Source organism: Orycteropus afer, unplaced genomic scaffold (assembly GCF_000298275.1).
Source record: "Orycteropus afer afer isolate SDZICR_OR568_19922 unplaced genomic scaffold, OryAfe1.0 scaffold00014, whole genome shotgun sequence".
Lineage (NCBI taxonomy): Eukaryota > Metazoa > Chordata > Mammalia > Tubulidentata > Orycteropodidae > Orycteropus > Orycteropus afer.
In genome coordinates this window covers 17,654,266-17,676,423 of record NW_006921601.1, presented here as the reverse complement: position 1 = coordinate 17,676,423, position 22,158 = coordinate 17,654,266, and the positions used below count along the sequence as shown (strand labels likewise).

At 37.2% G+C, this 22,158-nt stretch overlaps 1 protein-coding gene across 1 annotated transcript in view; it reads left to right on the top strand.

Moving 5' to 3' along the window:
* TSG101 (tumor susceptibility 101) overlaps window positions 1–22,158 on the top strand; it is an 87,502-nt gene that overhangs the window by 19,890 nt on the left and 45,454 nt on the right. Inside the window, exons 3-7 of the mRNA XM_042782790.1 lie at window positions 1,688–1,772; window positions 4,754–4,819; window positions 7,060–7,223; window positions 11,786–11,912; window positions 16,952–17,018. Of these exons, the coding sequence (XP_042638724.1) occupies window positions 1,688–1,772; window positions 4,754–4,819; window positions 7,060–7,223; window positions 11,786–11,912; window positions 16,952–17,018 (509 nt within the window). The remainder of the gene's footprint in view (window positions 1–1,687; window positions 1,773–4,753; window positions 4,820–7,059; window positions 7,224–11,785; window positions 11,913–16,951; window positions 17,019–22,158) is intronic.

Genomic DNA, 22,158 nt, shown 5'->3' with positions numbered 1-22,158 from the left:
TTCAGCTTGCACTTGCATATGAGCGATTGATGGTCTGTTCTGCAGTTAGGCCTAGGCCTTATCCTGATTGACGATACTGAGTTTCTCTGTTGTCTCTTTCCACAGATGTATTTCATTTGATTTCTGTGTATTCCATCTGGCAAGGTCCATGTATATAGTCACCATTTATGTTGTTGAAAAAAGACATTTCCAATAAATAAGTCTTGAAAAATTGTATCATGATCTCTGGCTTTGTTTGTATCACCAGAATCATATATTCCAATTATTGATCCTCTTTGTTTCCAACTTTCGCATTCCAATCACCTATAATTAGCAATGCATTTTGATTGCATATTTGATCAATTTCAGACTGCAAAAGTTGATAAATTTCTTCAGTTTCTTCATCTTTGGCATTAGGGTTGGTGCATAAATTTGAATAACACTCGTATTAACTGGTCTTGTAGGCTTATGGATATTATCCTATTGCTGACAATGTTGTATTTCAGGATGAATCTTGAAATGCTCTTTTCGACAATGAATGTGACACTGTTTCTCTTAAATTTGTCATTCCTGGCATAGTAGACCATATGATTGTCTGATTTAGAATGGCCAATACCAGTCTATTTAAGCTCACTAATGCCTAGGACGTCTGTCTTTTAAGTATTCCATTTGATTTTGATACCTTCCAATTTCCTAAATTCATACTTTGTACATTCCATGTCCTGATTATTATTGAATGTTTGCAGGTATTTCTTGTTATTTTGTCATGCCCCATCAACATACGGAGGTCTCAAAAGCTTTACTCCATCCACGTCATTAAAGTTAACTCTGCTTGGAGGAGGCAGCTTTTTTCCAGTAGTATTTTGTGTGCCTTCTAGCCTGAGGGGGTTCATCTTTCAGCACTGTATCGGACAGTTTTCCACTGCCAAGACAAGGTTTTCACTGGCCAGGTTTTTCAGAAGTAGATCACCAGGTCCTCCTTCCCATTCTGTCTTAGTCTGGAAGCTCTTCTGAAACCTGTCCACCATGGGTGACCCTGTTGGTATTTGAAATACTGATGGGATAGCTTCCAGCATCACAGCAACACAAAAGCCATAACTGTATGACACATTGACAGACAAGTGAAGGTGTTTCTAAAAGAGGAGCACTAAAATCTGATTGAAAACTTCTGTGGGTGGATGGAGCTTATCAGCTCATGAAGTTCCTCAGTGTGTTGTAGTCACATCCCGATCTCTTGATCTAATGGCCTGCCAGATTGTATAAACTAGGTTATTAGTTTTCTTGAAGTAGAGTGGTACAAGGTAGGGATGTGAAACTATAAGCTGCAAATGATAAATTGGAACATAATTGGTATGGACAGTAATTGCTGGGGTTTGGATGAAAGGGGGAGATCTTAAGAGGCTAAAGGGAAGTCTGGAAGAGTATTCTTTAAGAAGAGGGAGAAACAAAGTCTGAGAATGATTAAAGTTTGGTTTTGTGGAAGACCCAATGGAGATAAATAACTTCAATATAGAATTCCAGTAGGTGGCAGGAGAGAAAGCTACTGAGGTTCTTTTGGGCCTAAAATAATGTTAATGATTAGTGAGAACCATTGTACTTTTGTGCTATGAAGTAAAGTGCTATGGAAAAAATATTTTAAGAAATTAACCTGACAGTAAAATATGTGCATTGATTTTAAGCTGAGTTCTTATGTGATTTTGCTTTTCAGTACAAATACAGAGACCTAACTGTACGTGAAACTGTCAATGTTATTACTCTATACAAAGATCTCAAACCTGTATTGGATTCATATGGTGAGTTTATGTAATAAAAATGTCATTTACTGTACTTTGAGCTTACTCTTTCTGATAATGGTTGTGAGTTTCCCATTTTCTTTTTAAATTTGTTGGTTTTAAAATTGTAAGGCAAAACTTAAATCTTAAAAAAAGGTTTAGGGAGTAAGAAATTATAATGTCTAATAATAGCATCTTATATTTGTTTAATTCTTAAGTTTTTAAAAGTACTCTAACACAAAATCAAGCAAATTTAGACATAGAGGGGATATTAAAGGTAATTTAGTCCCGCTTTCCCAAAATACATGCATAGATCCCTAGTTTTGAAGAATGGTAGTAGTTGGTCAAGGAAAGTTTTGTGATTAAGTTTGAGTAATTCTAAATTAAATAAAATTAAATAAGTTTCTTTGCAACAAGATTTCTCTGAGCTTTAATATGCTAGTGTGTTGTACACCACTGAGAAGAGAGTATATTATATATATCCTAAAGTTATTGACTTTCTACTTCCCTTTTTACTCCCTAGAGCATCTGTCTCTCTGTAATCTCAGCAACACATTTTGTGAAACTAAGCTCTGGACTATCCTTTTCATTTTATAGATGAGGAAAACATTTCCTAGTATGGTCCAATTAAGGACCATATCTAACAGTAGATAGCTGGCAATTTGTTTCTGCTTTTTATTTGAGACAAAATGAAGTTGAGATTTAAGTGAGAAATAATCCTGCCTAAAGTTGATTTTTTTAAAAAATGATCTTTTCTGACCACACTGATCCTAACATAAATCTCTCTAATCCTCTCTCTTTGAAAATACGTAATGTGCTAGGACTAAGGGAAAACCCAGGCTGCCTCATATCCATTATGATTGACCCTGAGGACAAAGGACTGAATTTAAAGTTCCTTTAGACTAGCACTCTAAACTCCACCCGCTCTTGTTGTTGTTAGGTACCATCAAGTCAGCTTCGACTTGTAGCGACCCTATGTACAATAGAACAAAACACTGCCCGATCCTGTGCCAGCCTTACAATACTTGCTATACCAGAGCCCATTTTTGCAGCCACTGTGTCAATCCATCTCATTGAGGGCCTTCCCCTTTTTTGTTGACCCTCTACTTTCTTGAGCGTGCTGTCGTTCTCCAGGGAATGGTTCCTTCTGACAGCATGACCAAAGTAGGTGAGACGAAGTCTGGCCATTCTCAACTCCAAGGAGCATTCAGCTGCACTTCGTCCAGGACAGATTTGTTAGTTCTACCAACTCTTGTTGTTGTTGTTATGTGCCGTCGAGTCGGACCCGACTCATAGTGACCCCTCCTTGGGTTTCCAAGGCAGTATCACTACGGAAGTAGATTGCCCCCTCTTCCTTCCAAGGAGTGGCTGGTGGGCTTGAACTGCCAGCCTTCTGGTTAGCAGTCAAATGCCTCACCTTACCAGAGCTACCAACTCTTAAGGCTTTGAAAACCTTTGGATCCTGATGAAAAGAGAAAGGAGGCAATGGAGGGACTATCAACCCTGTACTTCCTGAACAGCAAAAACATGAAACAGAAGTTTTCTCCCAAACCTAGTTCACAGTACCCCCTCATTTAAACCTACCTTAAGCCTGTCCACATTGTTAAGGTAGAATAAAATGTTCTACTGTAGTATTGTATTTAGAATTATTTTTAAAAACTCTTATTTCCAAATGTAATTGAGAAAATTACTTCAAGGGAGAAAAAAGTGACTGGAGCTAGAACTTTACTGTAAATATATAGTTTTACTACATCCTAAAAGAATAACTGTGTTGATCAAAACTGATGGACTCTCTCATTTTAAACAAGTCTTGCATAGCTTTGTAGAACTCTACCAAGTCTAAACCATTATTATCAAAATCTGCTTTTATGGTGAACAAAGCTGCAAATTCAAATAAAATATTTCTTAAAACACGTAATCAGAATACATTACAACACAGTTTATAATTACCAGCAGTAGCTTGTTATTGTTATATTATGTGCCACTGAGTCAGCCCCAACTCATAGCAACCCTTCCTTGGGTTGCCGAGGCAGTACCACTAGGGAAGTAGATTGCCCAACCTTCCTTTCGAGGAGTGGCTGGTGGGTTTAAACAGCTGGCCTTCTGATTAGCAGTCAAGTGCCTTAGGCACTATGCTACCAGAGGTCCTAACAGTAGCTAGGAGAATGGAAACCAACAGTGGAGCTGTAAGTTCTTGTGCTGCCCATTACAATTTTTTCCCTGTGTGGTACAGTATTCACGCTGTCATTGTTAGATATAATAGCAGTTCATGTAATACAGATTGTTGTTGTTGTTGTTGTAATGTGCCGTCGAGTTGGACCTGACTCATAGCGACCCCTCCTTGGGTTTTCGAGGCAGTGTCACTATGGAAGTAGATTGCCCTATCTTTCTTCTGAGGAGTGGCTGGTGGGTTTGAACCGCCAGCCCTCTGGTTAGCAGTCAAATGCCTTAGGCACTATGTTACCAGAGCTCCCAATACAGATTATATGCCCTAAATAATCAGTCATTTGTAGATGGAAAACTTGGGTGATATAAAAAATGTTGATATTAAAATTGTTTCCATTTGACTGAAAACTTTTTTCAGTACAGTGGTTTGGTATTGTATTGAGATTGATAGGACAATGAGTGAGGAATAAAGGTCTGGGAAGCCTAAAATACAATAATATGATAGTAATAAATGTTAGTATGGTATCATTTCATAGGGATTTTTACATAGTTTTGTCCTCATATTAACTGGGGACCCAGAGCTCATAGTCACCTGGAAGTTCGTTTTCACATCCATTTTTCCATGTAACTTAAAGCTTCCTTCCTGTGCTCATTCAAAAGCTGATTCCAATGAGTAAATCAACAGAAACCATTTTGTAACTGGACAAAATGAATGTTACATTAACAAGGTAGTTCCTTTCAAGGAAAATAATGAATTTAACCAGTATTTTTGAAAGATTAATTTATAAGGGATTATCCATGAAAATACTTACAATTAAATCATTCTTTCCTTTCAGTTTTCAATGATGGCAGTTCAAGGGAGCTAATGAACCTCACTGGAACAATTCCTGTGCCTTATAGAGGTAAATAAATATCTTTTGTCATTTATGTTTCCAGTGTGAATGTATTGCTTTACACGATAATATTTTGCCAAAGAAATTTAAAATAAAATTAAACCTACTTTCTTATGGCTTTCATGATGATGCAGAGATTTTCAACTTCTAATTGATCTTCATTTGATAGCAGCAGTTAACATTTTCAGCTTTTCCCCCACTTCCTTTCCACGATGTATCAACAAATAAATGCCTAAGTGTACTAGAAGAGTCAGAGAATCTGAGAACTAGAAAGGGAATTCTAGTTCAGTCTCCCACCCCACTCAGACAGATTATGTGTCCTAAATAATGAGTTAATTGTGGATGGAAAACTTGTGTGATATAAAAAATGTTGGTATTAAAATTGTTCTTTTGAGTGAAAACTTTTTTCAATACTGTGGTTTGGTATTGGGATTGTTAGGACAATGAGTGAGAATAAAGGTCTGGGAAATCTAAAATACAAGAATATGATAATAATAAGTACAGTAAGTCCAATGTAGATAAGTCCCACTTTTCTGACTAGTGGGAAGCTGTATAGTACAGAGGCTAAGATACAGGCTTAAAAAGCAAAACAGTTAGCTTTGAGTTCTTACTGTCTATTCTAATAGTTTTGTGACCATAAGCAACTATAATGTTTGGGTAATAATAACTAACTCGCATGTATTAAGCAGACAACAAAAAGTAGCTACTATTTATGGTTGTTGTGTTGATGATAACAAGAATGAATAACCTCTTTGTTAGCCAGTCAGCCACCCTCTGCTGGAATACTTAACAGTGATAAACCAACATCCAGCTTCATGATAGACAGTTCTGTTTGTTAGATAATTTTTCCTGTGACTAGCTAAGACCTGTTTTCCTATAACTTCTTACCTACTGATTTTACATAGTACCTACTATGCATGAGGCATAGTAATAGAAGCTCTAGATCCAAAGATAAATAAGGATGTACCTTCTCAGGAATAGCTCACTCTAGAAGGGATACAGTGGAAAAAATAGATATATTTTACAACTATTGTAAACCCCCCCAAAACAACCTTGTTGCCATTGAGTTGTTTCCAGCTCTAGTGACCCTCCATAGGGTTTCTGAGGCTGTAAATCTTTATGGAAGCAGACTGCCTCATCTTTCTTCTGCAGAGTGGCTGGTGGGTTTGAACTACTGACCTTTTGGTTAGCAGTCAAATACCTTAACCACTACCCCACCAGACCTCCTTTATAACTAATACAACCAAACTCATTGCTTTTGAGTTGATTTAACTCATAGTGACCACTACTCGTGTTTCCAAGGTGGTTTAGAGTGATAAATTACAGAGGAGAAAAATGCCACATGGGAAGATCACAGACAGTTGATATTAAAGGGTGAGTTAGAATGTCATAACAGAATAGACATTCTAGGGAGAGGGAAAAACACTAGAGTATCAGCATCATATAAAACCTATAATAAGTTAGGATGGACTGAGTAAAGTTCAAGATTATTGATCTTGCTTTTGCCATCAGGAAATAACCTCTAGTAAGGGAAATAGGTTTGTGTGTATGTGTGTGTGGGTGTGTGGTGGGGCCAGGAAACTGTGGAAGACATAATTAAAAACATTTATTATTTATACTCCTAATTTTATCTAAACTGAGCTTCATTTCCCTTGACCATTCCTCATATTGTATTGTTCCAAAGTCTAAGTAATTTTGGGAAATTCTTCATTTTCACAAAGCTAAGAATTCTCGGTAATAGGAATAACTTATTTTATATATTAAGCTATATTCTATTGGTAGATTCCTGCCTTCTTTCCGTTTTAGAAGTAATTTTGATAAAGAAAATAAATCCAAAACCCTACAACTGTCTTACGTCTTTATGAAATTTATGTGTACAACTTTGTATATAGTGAAACTGTTTTAATGGAAAAATATATCTCAGCATTGTTAGACAATTCAAATAGTTGTTTGAATAAGCATTGTAAAAATGCCCAATTCTGATATGATTTATGTTTAATTTATTAATTCTGTCATAACCTTTGATCCAATAGATCTTTGGGATGTATTAGCTCTTTCATCTTACTAATAGCTTATACAATGTGAAAATTTGAGAAATTGATCTTAAGCAGAACTTTAAAACAGAAGAATGTAATGCCCTAAAATATTTGCTGTGATATCTTTTAAAAAAAGTTTTACTTAGGTATAGCCGTTTCTTATGGTTATTGAAAAATAATAAAAATAGAATAAGTGAAGTTTCTCTTTTTCAGGTAATACATACAACATTCCAATATGCCTGTGGCTGCTGGACACATATCCATATAACCCTCCTATCTGTTTTGTTAAGCCAACTAGTTCAATGACTATTAAAACAGGAAAGCATGTTGATGCAAATGGGAAAATATATCTTCCTTATCTACACGAATGGAAACATGTAAGTATAATAGTGTCGAAGGAATTGGTTTAATATATTTTGATCACTATCATCTGCTTTTTATTGACACTAGAGAAGGATTCCAGTGTAGATAAGTACAGATAAGGGCTGATGACTGACTTTCAAGTATACGAAGAGAGAGGACTAAGAGGAAAGAAAAAAAATAGAAGCAGACCCTGCAACTAGGTGACCTAGTTACCAGGTACAGACACAGAAATGATTGTGAACATCATATAAATCCCATTGCCATTTAGTCAATTCTGACTTACAGTGACCTTGTAGGACAGAATAGAACTGCCATATAAAGTTTCCAAGACTGTGAATCTTACAGAAGCAGGCTGCCAAGTCTTTCTCCCATGGAGCAGCTGCTGGGTTTGAACCACCGACCTTTGAGTTAGCAGTTGAATCCTTATCCAGTGTGCCACTAGGGCTTACAGGATCCTGAACACTATATGTAGCATTAACACTAAATATAGCATTAACTATACCTAAATGTAATAAGAATGAATTTTAAAAACATAATGCTAAACATCAGAAATGTGTCAAAAAAGAATAATTTATTTAAAGTTCAGCAACAGACAAAACTAAACATTATACTGTTTAGGAAATCATAGGTAACATGCTTAAAGTAAAACAAAAGAATGAATATCAACTAAATCCGAGAAGTTGTTACTTCTGGAGTAGATAGAGGAAGATGTGGCCAGCGAGGAAAATATGAGTAACTTCTGAATTACTACAGTATTCTGTTTCTTAGCTAAGGCGATGAATACACAGGTGTATTCTTTATTGTTACTCTTTAAAATGTACATATTTTTAATACATTTCTATAAGGTATAACATATTAAAAAAAATCCAACAACAGAAAAAATAATGGTGACTTAAGTTTGGTATGGTAGATGAGGTTATACCATAGAGGATCTTGAATGTCTTGACTGTGTTCTTGAATAGGCATAGTCATTTTAGGTTTTTTTTTTTTTTTAAACAAGAGCAGCTTATTAAAGCAGTGATTATTAAGGCACACTGACTAAAGTGTACTGGATAAACATCTTAGGGTAATGGCAGCTAATCTTAAAAAAATTTCAACACGTTAGAAACGTAACACTATAGAAATTTATTTCTTGCCCTATAATAGCCCCACATGAGTGTTCCTCATTGGCAGACAGCATTCCTCTACTTGGTGCTTCAGAGACCAAGGCTCTTTCCAATTTTCCATGCTACCCAGGACTTCAGAGTCCTCTGCATTAAGAAAGATGGGGAAAGAGAGAGTGGAAAAGGAACACCTCTTCTTACCTATTTGGGCTGGAAGTTAAACTCATCACTTCTATTTATTTTCCATTAGGAAGAACTAGTTGCAAGGAAGGCTGGATCTACTCTGTACTATGGAGGGGGAGCATGAACTTTTGTAGACAACCGTCTCAGTCATAATAGATAAGTAAAACTGGAAGTCACTTAGGACGCTAGTACACTAATGTAGCATGACACAGGATGCTTTGGCTCCTGCTATTTATCTTGATAGATAGATAGATACATAGATACATATTAATTAATTAATTGCTTATTCTGATCCTGAACATCTGTTAAATACTGCTTACAGTGTAAAATGCTTCCTTGTTATTGCTTGTTGAAAAAATAAGTGAAAAAGGGATAAAGGAGAGGAATTCTGCTCTTTAAGTTTTCAGAGTTTTAAATGGGAAAACAATTCTATAAAGGATAATTATGTTTCAGTCAACCCTTGGATATTTGAGCTCAGATAAACTGCTGCAATACTACTTTTTTCATATCCTGTACCAACTTAATCTACGGCTTTCTGGGTAGTACAAATGTTAAGCCCTGGACTACTGGCAAAAGGGTTGGTAGTTTGAACCCATCAAGTAGCATTTCAGTAGACAGAACCTGACAGCCTGCTTCTGCAGTGTCGCAGCCTTGTAAACCTTCTGCACATATGGGATCACTATGAGTCAGGGTTAACTCAGTGGCAACTATCACCACCACCACCACTAACCAAAAGATTGGTGAGTCAAACCCACCAAGAGGCACCTTGGAAGTAAGGCCTAGTGATCTGCTTCCAAAAGGTCACAGCCTTGGAAATCCTAAGGATTACAGTTCTGCTCTGTGCACTTGGAGTCACCATGAGTTGGAGTTGCCTTGATGGCAACTGTTTTGGTTCTCTAGTGCCGCTCTAACAGAAAATAACACAGATGGATGACTTTAACAAACAGAAGTTCTTACAGTTTTGGAGGCTAGAAGTCTAGAGTTCAAAGTGTCAGCTCTAGGGGCTGGGTGAAAGCCCCTTGACCTTGGGCTTCAGCTCTGCCTCTTGCTCCTGGCCCACTGGAGCCAGAGATGTCTCTTTACTCAGGCACCTGCTAACTGCTGAGACTGGCAAACCCAAGGTCAAGTAAAATGGCACAGACTCAGGATTATCAAACCACATGGCAGGCCACTGATTTCAAGTCCATTAACAGTCCTAAGATGGGCAGACAACATGGCAGCCTGCAGTGACCCGGCTACATGAAGGATTCAGACATGCCAAGCTGCTGAGACCTTTCTCAACACTTCTCCTTATGTACTGAAGCAGACTACATTCCTAAGGCAGCTACTCAGTTGTTCCAGTAGATTCCACCAGGGAATTTAATCTCACCATGGGGAGTAACTACATCCAGCTGCCCAGCAACTCAAAACCAGGCCCAGCCAAGTTGACACACAACCTTAACTACTACGGCAACTAGCACCACCAAAACCACCAACTTAATCACCAAGTCATATTTTAATTACTTTGAATTCATGACCTACGATTTATAATAGCTGTTGTTGTTGTTGTTGTTAAGTGCCGTTGGGTCGAACCCAACTCACAGCGACCCCTTCCCTGGGTTTCTGAGGCAGTATCACTACGGAAGTAGATTGCCCCATCTTCCTTCTGAGGAGTGGCTGATGGGTTTGAACCGCCAGCCTTCTGGTTAGCAGTCAAGTGCCTTAGCCACTATGCTACCAGAGCTCCCAGTAGGCCTAGGAGTAGATATTAAAGAGTTGATTAAATATCTTTCCTTTAAAGAATTTAGTATGAAGGAATAGTATAAAGAATTCAAGTAGAACTTGTCCTGACAAAACTGTGATTATAAGAATGCATGAATAAAGCACTGATGCATGCTACAACATAGGTGAACCTTGAAAATATTATGTTAAGTGAAAGAAGGCAGACATAAAAATTCTTATATTATATGATTTTATTTGTATGAAATGACCAGAATAGGCAAATGCATAGAAACAGAAAGTAGATTAGTGGTTGTCAAGGGCCAGCAGGTAGGAAAGAATGGATAGAGACTGCTAATGGGTATAGGTTTCTATTTAGGGTAATGATAAGTGCAGAACTTTGTGAATATAAAAACATTGAACTGTACACTTTAAAAAGGTGAATTGTATGTGATTTTTTTCTCACACACAAAAAAAGAATGCATGAGGTTCTGATTTAGTTTGAGAGTTTTTCAATGTTCTAAAAATTAAAGAGAGGTAAAAGTATGTGGTCTCAGTGGTCATCCCCCCAATCAGCTACTACCCTAACACACATCTCTGGGTCCTTCCCAGGTCCTACACATGCTTACCCCCTATTCAGCATATGAATTCACAGACTGATATGAGAAGGGTATTGCAACAAAGGGAATCAGGGAGCTTTCAGAAATGTCATTTATCATTGTCTTATGTTGAGCCAGAATTCAACAAACAAGATATTTGGGTGTTTTGGAAAGGTGAAAGCTGCTAGTAAACTCTTCAAACAGAAGAAAAGTTAGGCCATTACAGAAGGTAAGGATTTGTCAGCAAATCATGTTATAAAGATGTTTGGCTGATCAAAATGATTGAGTAATCTGCCAGGATGGGATGAATTAATGAAGAAGCATTTGAGATAACATAAATATGTTAAAGAGGGAAAATGAAACCATCAAATAAGTCATTTGAACAACTTCACCTAGCATAATTTGTCTTAAATTAGTGGTCAATAGATACTTGAAATAGAAGATTAAGCAATCTCTATGGAAAAGCAGATACTTTCTTTTAAACTAAGGTATTGGAAGGAAAGCTCTTTTAACAATTTGCATTTCTTGGACAGCAACCTAGTATTTGTATTTCTAAGCTTAATGTCCAGAATTCATAATATCTTTATTAACATATTTCTGGAGTACCGTTGTTACATACTAAAGACCTTAAACAATATTACTGCTGCTGCTTACATCTATTCCTGAATTTGTACAGTATACTTAATTTGTCCATTTGTAATAAAATAACTTTCGATTAGTTGTATGAAATCAAATGAAAAAGAATATTACTTGAATTTTGCAATATACAGCTTTGGCTAGTTCTGTTTTTATATACATGAAACAACAGCTTTATTTCAAGTAACAGTTTAATAAAACTCCTAACTTATTAAGATAAATAAAGAGAATTTTCATAATCGGGAGCCCACAAAGAAAATTATTGAGCAGAGCTGAAAACTGATGAGAAATGGCCAAACTTTTCATTTTTGTATAAAAGCAAATCAATAGTTGACTTGCATTTGTTTTCCTTTTTAGCCACAGTCAGACTTGTTGGGGCTTATTCAGGTCATGATTGTGGTGTTCGGAGATGAACCTCCAGTCTTCTCCCGTCCTACTGTTTCAGCATCCTATCCACCATACCAGGCAACAGGGCCACCAAATAGTGAGTAGAGTTGATAATTGATTTTAAAACGAGTATAAATAAATCAAAAAACTGTTAAAAAAATTTTTTTTTAATGCCTCTACTTTGCTTTTTAGCTTGTCAAGTTAGTGGACTTTGGGGAAGTATTCTGAGACCCCACTTCTGCATGTACAGACCCCTGCCAAAGACTGGCATTTGGGATTCCATTTGTGGGTAGAAATCTAAGTTGCGTGTGCTGAATCCAAAATGGAGGAGAAAGAATGCTAGAATGCTAGAATTAAAAAAAATTTTTTTACATGCCCGGAAATAGCCTTACTTGATTGGGTTGGAGGCATATATAACTGGAAAGGTAGCCTTGTCTCTCCTTTCTCTTTGCCTCTTCATGATCATTGTTGTAGATAAGAATCAGTTAAAAAGTCAGCTATTCTGAGTATACACAACTGAATATCTAGCTCTCAAGCTTTCTTCTCCTTAGTACAGCCAATTCAGGATTTTTTTTCTTGAGTGGAGGGACAGGGGCATGGAGACAGTACCATTTCTCCCCTAACTGATACATGTTATCTGTAATTTAAAATAATTCTGATACTTTAACATCACCTTAAGTAACCGAGAATTGGTTGTACTTACTTTTTTTGACATTACTGTATCTGTATTGAATTCATTTTGGTTTGAGTTGCATATTTTTATGGTACATTTTGTTTATGGTTATAATTAATCAAATTTGTCTCATAAGCCAAAGTATGTGAGCTATCATTTTTCTTCTACTGAAATTATCCTATTTTTCTTCTACTGAAATTATCCTATTTCTTTTAAATCCACCCTATCTTTAGGAACATCTTGACTCAGCTGAAATAGCATTCTAAAAGAAAGGATATTTTGATCCCATTTTCCTCTTCTTACCATCCCAGAATAAGCATGGTTTAAGGATTTAGCAGCCCTTCTAATAAAGATTCTGGAGATTCTTTTGGGCAAAAAATTTGTTTTCATCTTTTATAATTCTGTTGTCTCTCAAACCAAACCAAACTCACTGCCATTGAGTCGACCCCCATTGGGTTTCTGAGGTGGCAAATCTTTGTGGAAGTAGATTGCCCCATCTTCCTTCCATGGAACAGCTTGTGGCTTTGAACTGCCAACCTTCTGGTTAGCAGTCAAAATGCCTTAGGCATTGTGCCACGAGAGCTTCTTCTGTTATCTCTAGAACCTAAAATTGAAGATTCTTTATCATATAAATTTTGGAAGTCCCCAGGTTATAAATGTCTGGCTTCCCGCAACCCCATGGTTAATGACCAGTCCACATAAAGCCTATTATATTAAAATTAGAGCTACATGCATTGTTTTTAATAAGAAACTGGTGTTACTTTGCAATGGACATCCAAATATTTTATTATTAAATATGTTTTAGTGTATCTAGAAGTGTTTCTTGAATGTTTTTTATGTATAGAAAGGTACGTTATATACTAAGACAAACATTTGACTTGCTGATTTTAGGTATGAGTCATACCTGTTTGACTTACTTACAAATTTGACTTAAAGACAGATTTAGGAACTGCCTGTATCAGGTATTCTCTAGTTTTATCATTCACTGCTTACTTGGTCAAATAATATAGTCAGTGACCACTTAGGATAAAGGTAATCTTTTCACAAATTTAGATAGTCTCCTAAGCAACGTTTTAAAAACAAATTTTCCAGTTTTATTTTGATACCGGAAGTGCAGCATTCTAGAGAATATCTACACTACAGTCACTATTGCAGTCCAGTTTTACACTTGCTTACTGTAAGTCACATTAAACATTCTAGAGCTAATTTAAGTAAATTACTAAAAGAGGCCACTTTGTTGCTCATTCTAGTGGTAATCAGTTTTATACATGTGTTGTTGCTGTTGTTATTACTGTCAAGTCGAACCCGACTCATAGCGACCCCTCCTTGGGTTTCCGAGGCAGTATCACTACAGAAGTAGATTACCCCATCTTCCTTCCGAGGAGTGGCTGGTGGGTTTGAACCGCCAGCCTTCTGGTTAGCAGTCAAGTGCCTTAGGCACTATGCTACCAGAGCTCTAGACAGTATATATTATTGTTAGGTGTGACTGTAAAGTCTTAAAGGTCTGAATTTCATTTCCTCCTCCTCCCAACAAGGAAAATACCAGAAATATTTTATCTTCAAAGTTGACAAATTAGAGATTTCTATTATCATTACTCAAAACAATTTTAATATCTTCTTTTAGGATGGTTTTTGAGCTTACAGTAAAATTACGTGATTTTTTTGCTATCAATAAAATAAGGTGTACACCTGCGAAAAGTTGAATTGGCAAAAGTTATGTGATGTATTTACAACCAAAAAATGAATAACTGCTGAGGCTGCGTATGTACAGCCAAACGCCTTGGTTCCTTGGTTTGAAGTGTTAGGGTCATCGTTTCATGGACCATCCCAGTTAATTAGTATCATAACATGTTTAATGCTTCTATTCTTCCTCCTATTTCATATGAGTAGTGTCAGGGGTCTTAAAAGCTCACAAGCAGCTTTCCAAAGCACAAGTCTCTATTCACCTGGAGCCACCTGGAGGAAGAAAGAGAGAAATTGCTTCCATGAACAACTGCCTCTTTTGTCATGAGACCAGAGTAACTGGATGGTGCCCAGCTACCATTACTGAATGTTTTGATCCAAGATTCCATAGAAGAATCCTGATCAAAGGGGAGAAAATGCAGAACAGAGTTTCAAATTCCCATGGACTCTAGACTTTCTAGAGCCATGGAGGGTGGACGAACCTCTGAAACTGTTGACCTGAGATAATGTTTAAACCTTAAACCAAAAGTATCCCCTAAAGTCTTCCTGAAACCAAAGAGTAGTTTAACTTAAATGGTAAAAAATGTTTGCCTTGAGCATTGTGCTCGTTTAAGATCTCTATGGGATCAAATTGACAACAGTTTGAAAGTGAATTTATGTTAAATGAGGGATGAACAGCTCAGAAAAGGAGGGTGAGAATGGTAGCACAACTTGAAGAACGTTAATCACTGTCACTAAATTGAACATGTAGAAACTGTTAAATTGGTATGTGTTTGGCTCTTTATATTAACAACAACAACAAAAGAGAAGAAAAAACTATGTAAATCTGGGTCACGGGAATAGCAGTGCTCTTTACTACTAAAAATTTTTTATAAGTTTGAAAATTTTTCCCAAGTAAAATGTTTTAAAAAATGAAAAAAAAAATTATTTCATGTGACTTTTGAGCTTACTTTAAAATCTGAGCTTACAGTTTAAGTTACATTAAAATGCTGTTATGGTCAAACTTCATTTTTTGACCAGTAACAATAGTCAGTATTTATTGAGTGACACCTATAAGTCAGCACTAAACACTTCATATCCATTCACATTTAATCATCACAATAACCCCATATACTATATGTGTTATTATCCCACTTTATTCTGGGTCTAAAATTACTTGCCCCTATCTATTATTTGCTTTCTTCCTAGTCTTGGATCCAAATGACATTTATTGTCAACCAAATTAAAATTTGAAGACTTTGGTGAAATTTGTTTTCAGAACCTTAGTGATTTGGGATGGCAAAGGAAAATTGTTTGTAATTGTGAGAAAAATGCTTGTAACAGTGGGTTGGTGGTTTATATGTGTAAGAGTAAATAGCCTGCATGGAGGGGTCATAATTGACTAAGTATTTTGCTAACACTTAATAGTAGCCTCAGCTTTTCATAAAGATGTTAGAATGTCCTTTGTACTTGAGAAGAAAAATTGTGACATTTTGAGAGGTTTTAATTTCTGAAATACCGTTGAACATCATCATAGCTTTTTTATGCTTAAGAAAAAATTACTTGTGGATCTCTAATATTCATCCTAACCAGAAGGCTGTGGACACAGTTGTTTGCACATTTATGCTCACCAACTCTGGTAAAGGCTTTTAAGGCCCTTCTTGGTGTAAGCTCTGTATACCTCTCCTACTCCCTTGCTTTCTGTGATGCTTTTATTTCTTAAAAGTTCTACTTCTCTTGCCTTCAGACCTTCATATACCATTTCTATCACTTTTGTTCACTCTTGATCCCTAAGATTAAGCTGATCCTCCATACAGCACTCTGTAGTTACCCTGTCACAATACTCACCACTCTATAGTATTACTGTTGTTGCTTGCTTCTTTATCTCCTGCACTAGGCTTCAGCCAACTGGAGGCCAGGGTTTTTTTGTTTTTTTTTCCATTAGATCCCCAGGGGCTGCCACAAAGTAGGCTGTAAAAGATTTATTGATTGATTTAAGGGCTAATTCATCATTATATTTAGTGAGAAAAGTTTCACTGAAGAAAAATTGATTCTCAGAACAAATCATTTCCAGTTAAGGCCAAGATTAACTTCTTCCCTTCTTCCTCTGTATTCATCAGCATCCTGGTACCATTGCCATTAGTGATTCTTTAAAGAATATATAAAACCTTTTTTTTTTCTTTTTAAGTTTGCTGGATTTTGATTTTTTTTTTCCTTAGTGTAATATTTACAGTGTTTCCAAGTTTTTGTCTTGTTTTGTTTTTAACCAGTCTCTCTGAATATAAGTTTTGTATCATACTTCTAATAATAATCTGAAGTCTTTTAAAGTCCTCAATCAGGCCAACAAAAACCAGTTGTGCTTATTGGGCAACATAATCTTAAAAGAAATATCAAAAGATTTTTTAAATAAACATGCCACTTTCTGAGAAGTTGATACTGGACTAGAGGAGAGCAGAATTGCCTTCCTGTAAATTCCAGATTGAACCAGTCTCCTATCAGCTTAAAGACTCCTTGAGAGGTTTTAGAGCTGACTAGGTTGACCTCTTGGCAATTATTCCCTGTTCGGATTATCTTAAGTGTTGTAATTCATGTTGAATGATCTGAGAATTATGAGATTTGAAAATATTTACTGCTTGAAGTAAAGAACTAGTATGGATGGAGTGTTTTGTTTTGGTACTGAGATTTGGATTCTTTAACTGTGTGAGATTTTGCTGTGATTTGATAGTGATGTATATATTATTTGACAGTTTACATACTCAGGATGATGCCTGTTATTAAAAACTGTTAAAAATTGTTTTTAGCTTCCTACATGCCAGGTATGCCAAGTGGGATCTCTGCATACCCATCCGGATACCCTCCCAATCCCAGGTAATAAAAAATTATTTTTTGAATAGCTGTATCAGAAAGTCTATCAGTAGATTTAGAATCAAAATAATAGTTATGTTAAAATAAGTTTATTTTTAATTTATTGGAAGATAAAACTCAATTTATTGGTGGAATTTTATGATACACATATACACATACAGTCAGTCCTTGGGTTAGGTATGAGATCCATTCCTAAATGTGTCTTTAAGTCGAAGTTGCAACAGGTGCATATGGTTCTTTAGCCTTACTTTGTTGTTGTTGTTATGTGCCGGTGAGTCAGACCCAGCTCATAGCAACCCATCCTTGGGTTTTTGAGGCGGTATCACTACGGAAGTAGATTGCCCAACCTTCCTTCTGAGGAGTGCTTGGTGGGTTTGAACTGCCAGCCTTCTGGTTAGCAGTCAAGTGCCTTAGGCACTACGTTACCAGAGCTCCCAACTTTCCTTTAGTGCAAGAAAAGGCTCAAAACCTTTTTAGTAATTTAAAAGCTGCACGTGCAACAAGTGAAGGTAATTGTGATGAAGAATTTCCTATGAGTATAGCTTGGTTTAGTTGTTTAAAAGTGAGGGTAAATTTACATAACAATAAAGCAGGGCTTTGAAGCCATGCTGCCCTGCTCAAAGATGTTGGTCAGCCTGTGCTGCTTTAAATATGTGTGGCTTTCCAGAATCCTGCCAATAATCCAGTCTTACACATTAGGCTCCTGAAAGGGTTCACTATGCCTCTTCTGAGTCTCCCATTCCAGAGCTTCAGCCTGTAATCTTTTCCTGTTCTGTTTAATGTGATGATCACCCAAATTGTGAAGATTCAGGTCTATTCCTGTTCTACTTTGTGGGCTGTAACAGAATCTATTTGAAGCCCTGTATTAAAGGGCCAGTAGGAGTTGTCCATATGTCAGACATTCATAACCCAGGACTAGAGAAATACAGCATTTTATATACTGGCACAAATAGGATGGGACAGAGATGATCATGATCATTGGTTTTGAAATTCTTGCTGCGTCTTTCTCAATAACTTTGTATATTCAGTGTAGACAGCTGAAAGGTTAGTAGAGTATTAGTTATGGTAAATTCAGAAAAGGAGAAAGTATTTTAATATCTAAAATAAAATCGCTTGTATTTTGTGCAAATTACAGAAAACCAGTTAATAATTCATATGATGAGGTCTTGTCCACATGCTATTTATTCCGTCAGTTCATAAATTGTACTACCAATTTTCATTCTCCACTTGGTAATAACACAACACAGGTGAATTAGATTCATGGAAAATCAGTCTGTGAATAACATACACTAGAAAATCAACAGGAAATATTTGTTAATCTATGTTCTTAAATGTGTACTTGATCCAGTGGTAATCTAGAAGTCCTTTCCAAAGGTGGATTTTGGATTAGCTTAAAATGTAAGACTGGCATATTCTTGTACCTGGGTGAGATTTCCAGCTACTCTAACAAAAACAAGAAGATTTTAACTCTACTAACTCTTCTTCATTTCATGTAACTCAGTGATAATCCTTACAGATAAATGTAGCCAAATTTCTTGAACACCTACCATAACTGAATCTATGGATAATGTTGTTGTTGTTATGTGCCGTTGAGTTGGACCCGACTCATAGGGACCCCTCCTTGGGTTTCCAAGTCTGTATCACTACAGAAGTAGATTGCCCCATCTTCCTTTCGAGGAGTGGCTGGTGGGTTTGAACCACCAGCCTTCTGGTTAGCAGTCAAGTGCTTTAGGCACTATGCTACCAGAGCTCCCGAATATATGGATAGTGCACGTATATATCCAGAATCTTACAAGCTAAATTTAGCAAACATTTCATTTCTAGACCTTTCTGTCTTGTTTATTTATTCTTATTGTTGTTAACACCAACAGTATATACACAGCAGAACATATACCAATTCAACAATATCTGCATGTGTAATTCAGTGACCATTGATTATATTCTTCACGTTGTGCAACCATTCTCACCCACCTTTTCTGAATTGTTCTTTATCTAGATGCAAAAAGGGCATGGGGGTGGCATACTCTGACCTCCCGTTTTACAAGGGGAGACCAAATCACCATCAGCAGATCAACCCAAGGCTGATCCCTATGAATGGAGGTCAGACATACCGCCACCCTCCAGCCCTTTTACTAACTCTGACACCAGCCATCCCTCCCAGGGCACTGTCTGCTTCTCTGTTGGGTTATGTAATTCATTGCAGGGGCCACACACAGCTCACAGACAGTACTTGTTATCATGGAGTTTATTAGAGAAGTAACAGGTCACAGTTCAGGTTCATAAATGCTCAGGATACTATTCTTTGATCAGGACAGCCTCCCCCAGCCATGCCCATAGGCATGCTTCTCTTTGGCCCTTGGTCCCTTGGCCTGGCCTCTGCCCCACTCAGGCAACTGTTACAGAGCTCTTTTAGCTCTGCAGTTGATGCACCCCATTCTGTCAGCAAGCCTTCTGCCCAAAGATACTCGACTTTCTCTCTCTGTGGGCCAGTCTATCTTGTGCCAGTCTCTAGGTTCTGCTGCCATGCAGTCATCTTAGTGTAAGGATCTTGGGTCAAAGAACATGCTCCACTACAGGCTCTTCTCTGTCTTTATGGTAGTGAGATCCCATCCCCCCTTCTGCCTCTGAGAGGGCTCATTTTAAGCCTAGTGGAATGACAAAACTTATCAGTCGCCACAATAGAGTTTCATATAACATATTTCCATGGTTCCATCCCCACAAGGGTGCCTTGTACCTTATTTACATTACTAACAAGCTATCTAGTCCTTTTGGTGGGGAACAAACAACCTCCCATTTGCAGAGTCTCACCCGGTCATCTGGTGGGAGTCACAAAAACCATGGCTAGGAGAGACATACCAAGTAATTCATTGCACCCTAGTAGGCCTTTCTTAATTCCATTGACCAGCCTTGTAATGTAGTGAACATTCTATCACTTTAGATAATAAAGTGAGAGGCTTTATTGTCAGGCACAATAAAGATTCCTATGATAGGAATATAAGCAGGTTCTAAGTTTCATGTTAGAGGCCATAAATTTCCTATTAAGCACTAGAAATGGAATCCTGTCCAAAACCTTGACATTGTATATTGTGATGATTAACAGTTGCCGGTAGGAAAGAACTTTGGACATATAGGGCACAATTGTTGGAGGTACAATAAGGAAATGGACTTCTCAACAGTAAAGCCATTTAAAAGAAACTACTAGATAAAAATGAAGACTGAAAACACAAATATAAACCTTAAGGGTTCCGGTAAGATGACGAAATATGCAGAAAGACTGCACAGGCCCTCTTCAACAAAGAAAAAAGGAACCAATTAACACGCATAGAGAAGATAATCCTGGAACTGTGAGCCATGAAGGGAAAGATATAGACTAAACTCCAACTAGCGGAAGAATTTGCATGAAAACACCAAAAAAGGAGACATACGAAGCTGCGATCTGGCAGCGATCCTGACGGCACAGACAGCTTGGATATTGCCGAGTGGTGGTAGGACCTAAGAACCTAAAAATCAGCCCTGCTAGCCACGGACGGCATGGAGGACTGCTCTGGCAGTTGGGGAATGAAAAGGGAACCAGTGAAGAGGAAAGCGGGCTGAGCTGTGGACTTTTGTCTGTCCGGAGGGTGCAGCCATTTTGAATGTTTACAAGTGGCTTGACCATTTTGGATATTTAAAGCAACAGCGTCCTCCCAGATTCCAGAGACTTAAGAACAGGCTCCACTTGCTGGGAACTGTAAGGGTATTCCAGACCCAAACGTCTGGAAAGGTGCGAAATTCCCCTTACTACTCTTATACTCCACACCCTCTTGGTGAACAGAGGTGTGGCCATTCCTCACCCCCACTCACTCTTTGGGCCGGCAGGAATTCCATCCTAGTCAGTGTGCTCGGAACGGTGTCTGGGTGCCTTGCCCCTCCCTGCCCTAATTTTTTTCCCGTTTTTAGTTTCATTGCTTTTGTCTGTTTTAAAACTACTATTATTATTATTACTTTTGTCCTTTTTATTATTATTCTTTATTCTTCCCCTCCCAGGTTCTAGTTTTCAGCTTTTTTTCTTTTCCCTGTTCCTGGTTGCAATTTTTTTTTCTTTTTCATGGTTAACCCCATTCCTTATTTTTCTTCTGTGTTTTTTCCATTTTTTCTTCATTATTCTCGTTCTCTACCCTTTTTCTTTTAACAGGGATCTAAATACAACAATGCCACGGCGTCTTGGAGACAACAGACTATCACAGTCCACAAAAAGAAGCCGGATAAAGTAGTAGAAACAAGGGAGCAGGATACAGATCCAAAACACGTCCCTGAGGAAAAAGCAGCATTGGAACTCCCAGATAAGGAATTCAAAAAAATTATATTTAGGTATCTTCAAAGGGTTGAGAGACAGACCGAGGAAAACACAGACAAAACCCTAGATGAATCTTGGAAGAAAATACAAGAACAAAATGACAAAATAAATGAAAAATTAGAAATGATTCTAAATCTACAGTTAGAATACAGAAGATTAATACTAAATTGTCAGAAATAGATAACACATTGAAAGGACAAAGGAGTAGAATAGATGCAATGGAAGACAGAATTAATGAGATTGCAAACAGATACTTGCATACTTCTTTGGAAAGTAATCAGAAAAAAGATTTTTTTTTAAAAAAATGAAGAAAGGCTAAGGTTCATTTGGAATACCATCAAAAGAAATAACCTACGTGTCATTGGAATTGCAGAACAGGAAGAGAAAAATGAAGCTATTGAGAAAATTGCCCAAGATTTATTGGAGGAGAACTTTCCTGACACGATGAAAGATGAGAATATACCCATTCAGGAAGTCCAACGAACCTCAAACAGGATAGACCCCAAAAGAAAATCACCAAGACATAGCATCATCAAACTCATCAAAACCAAAGACAAAGAAAGAAGCCTGAAAGCACAGGAAAAACAAAGTGTTACTTACAAAGAACAACCAGTAAGAATAAGCTCGGATTTCTCAGCAGAAAACATGCAAGCAGTAAGGCAATGGGATGGTGTATATAAAACCCTGAAAGAGAAAAATGTTCAACCAAGAATTATATATTTGGCAAAATTGTCCCTCACATATGATGGTGAAATAAGGAGATTTCCAGATAAGCAGAAACTAAGGGAATTTGTTAAAACCAGACCA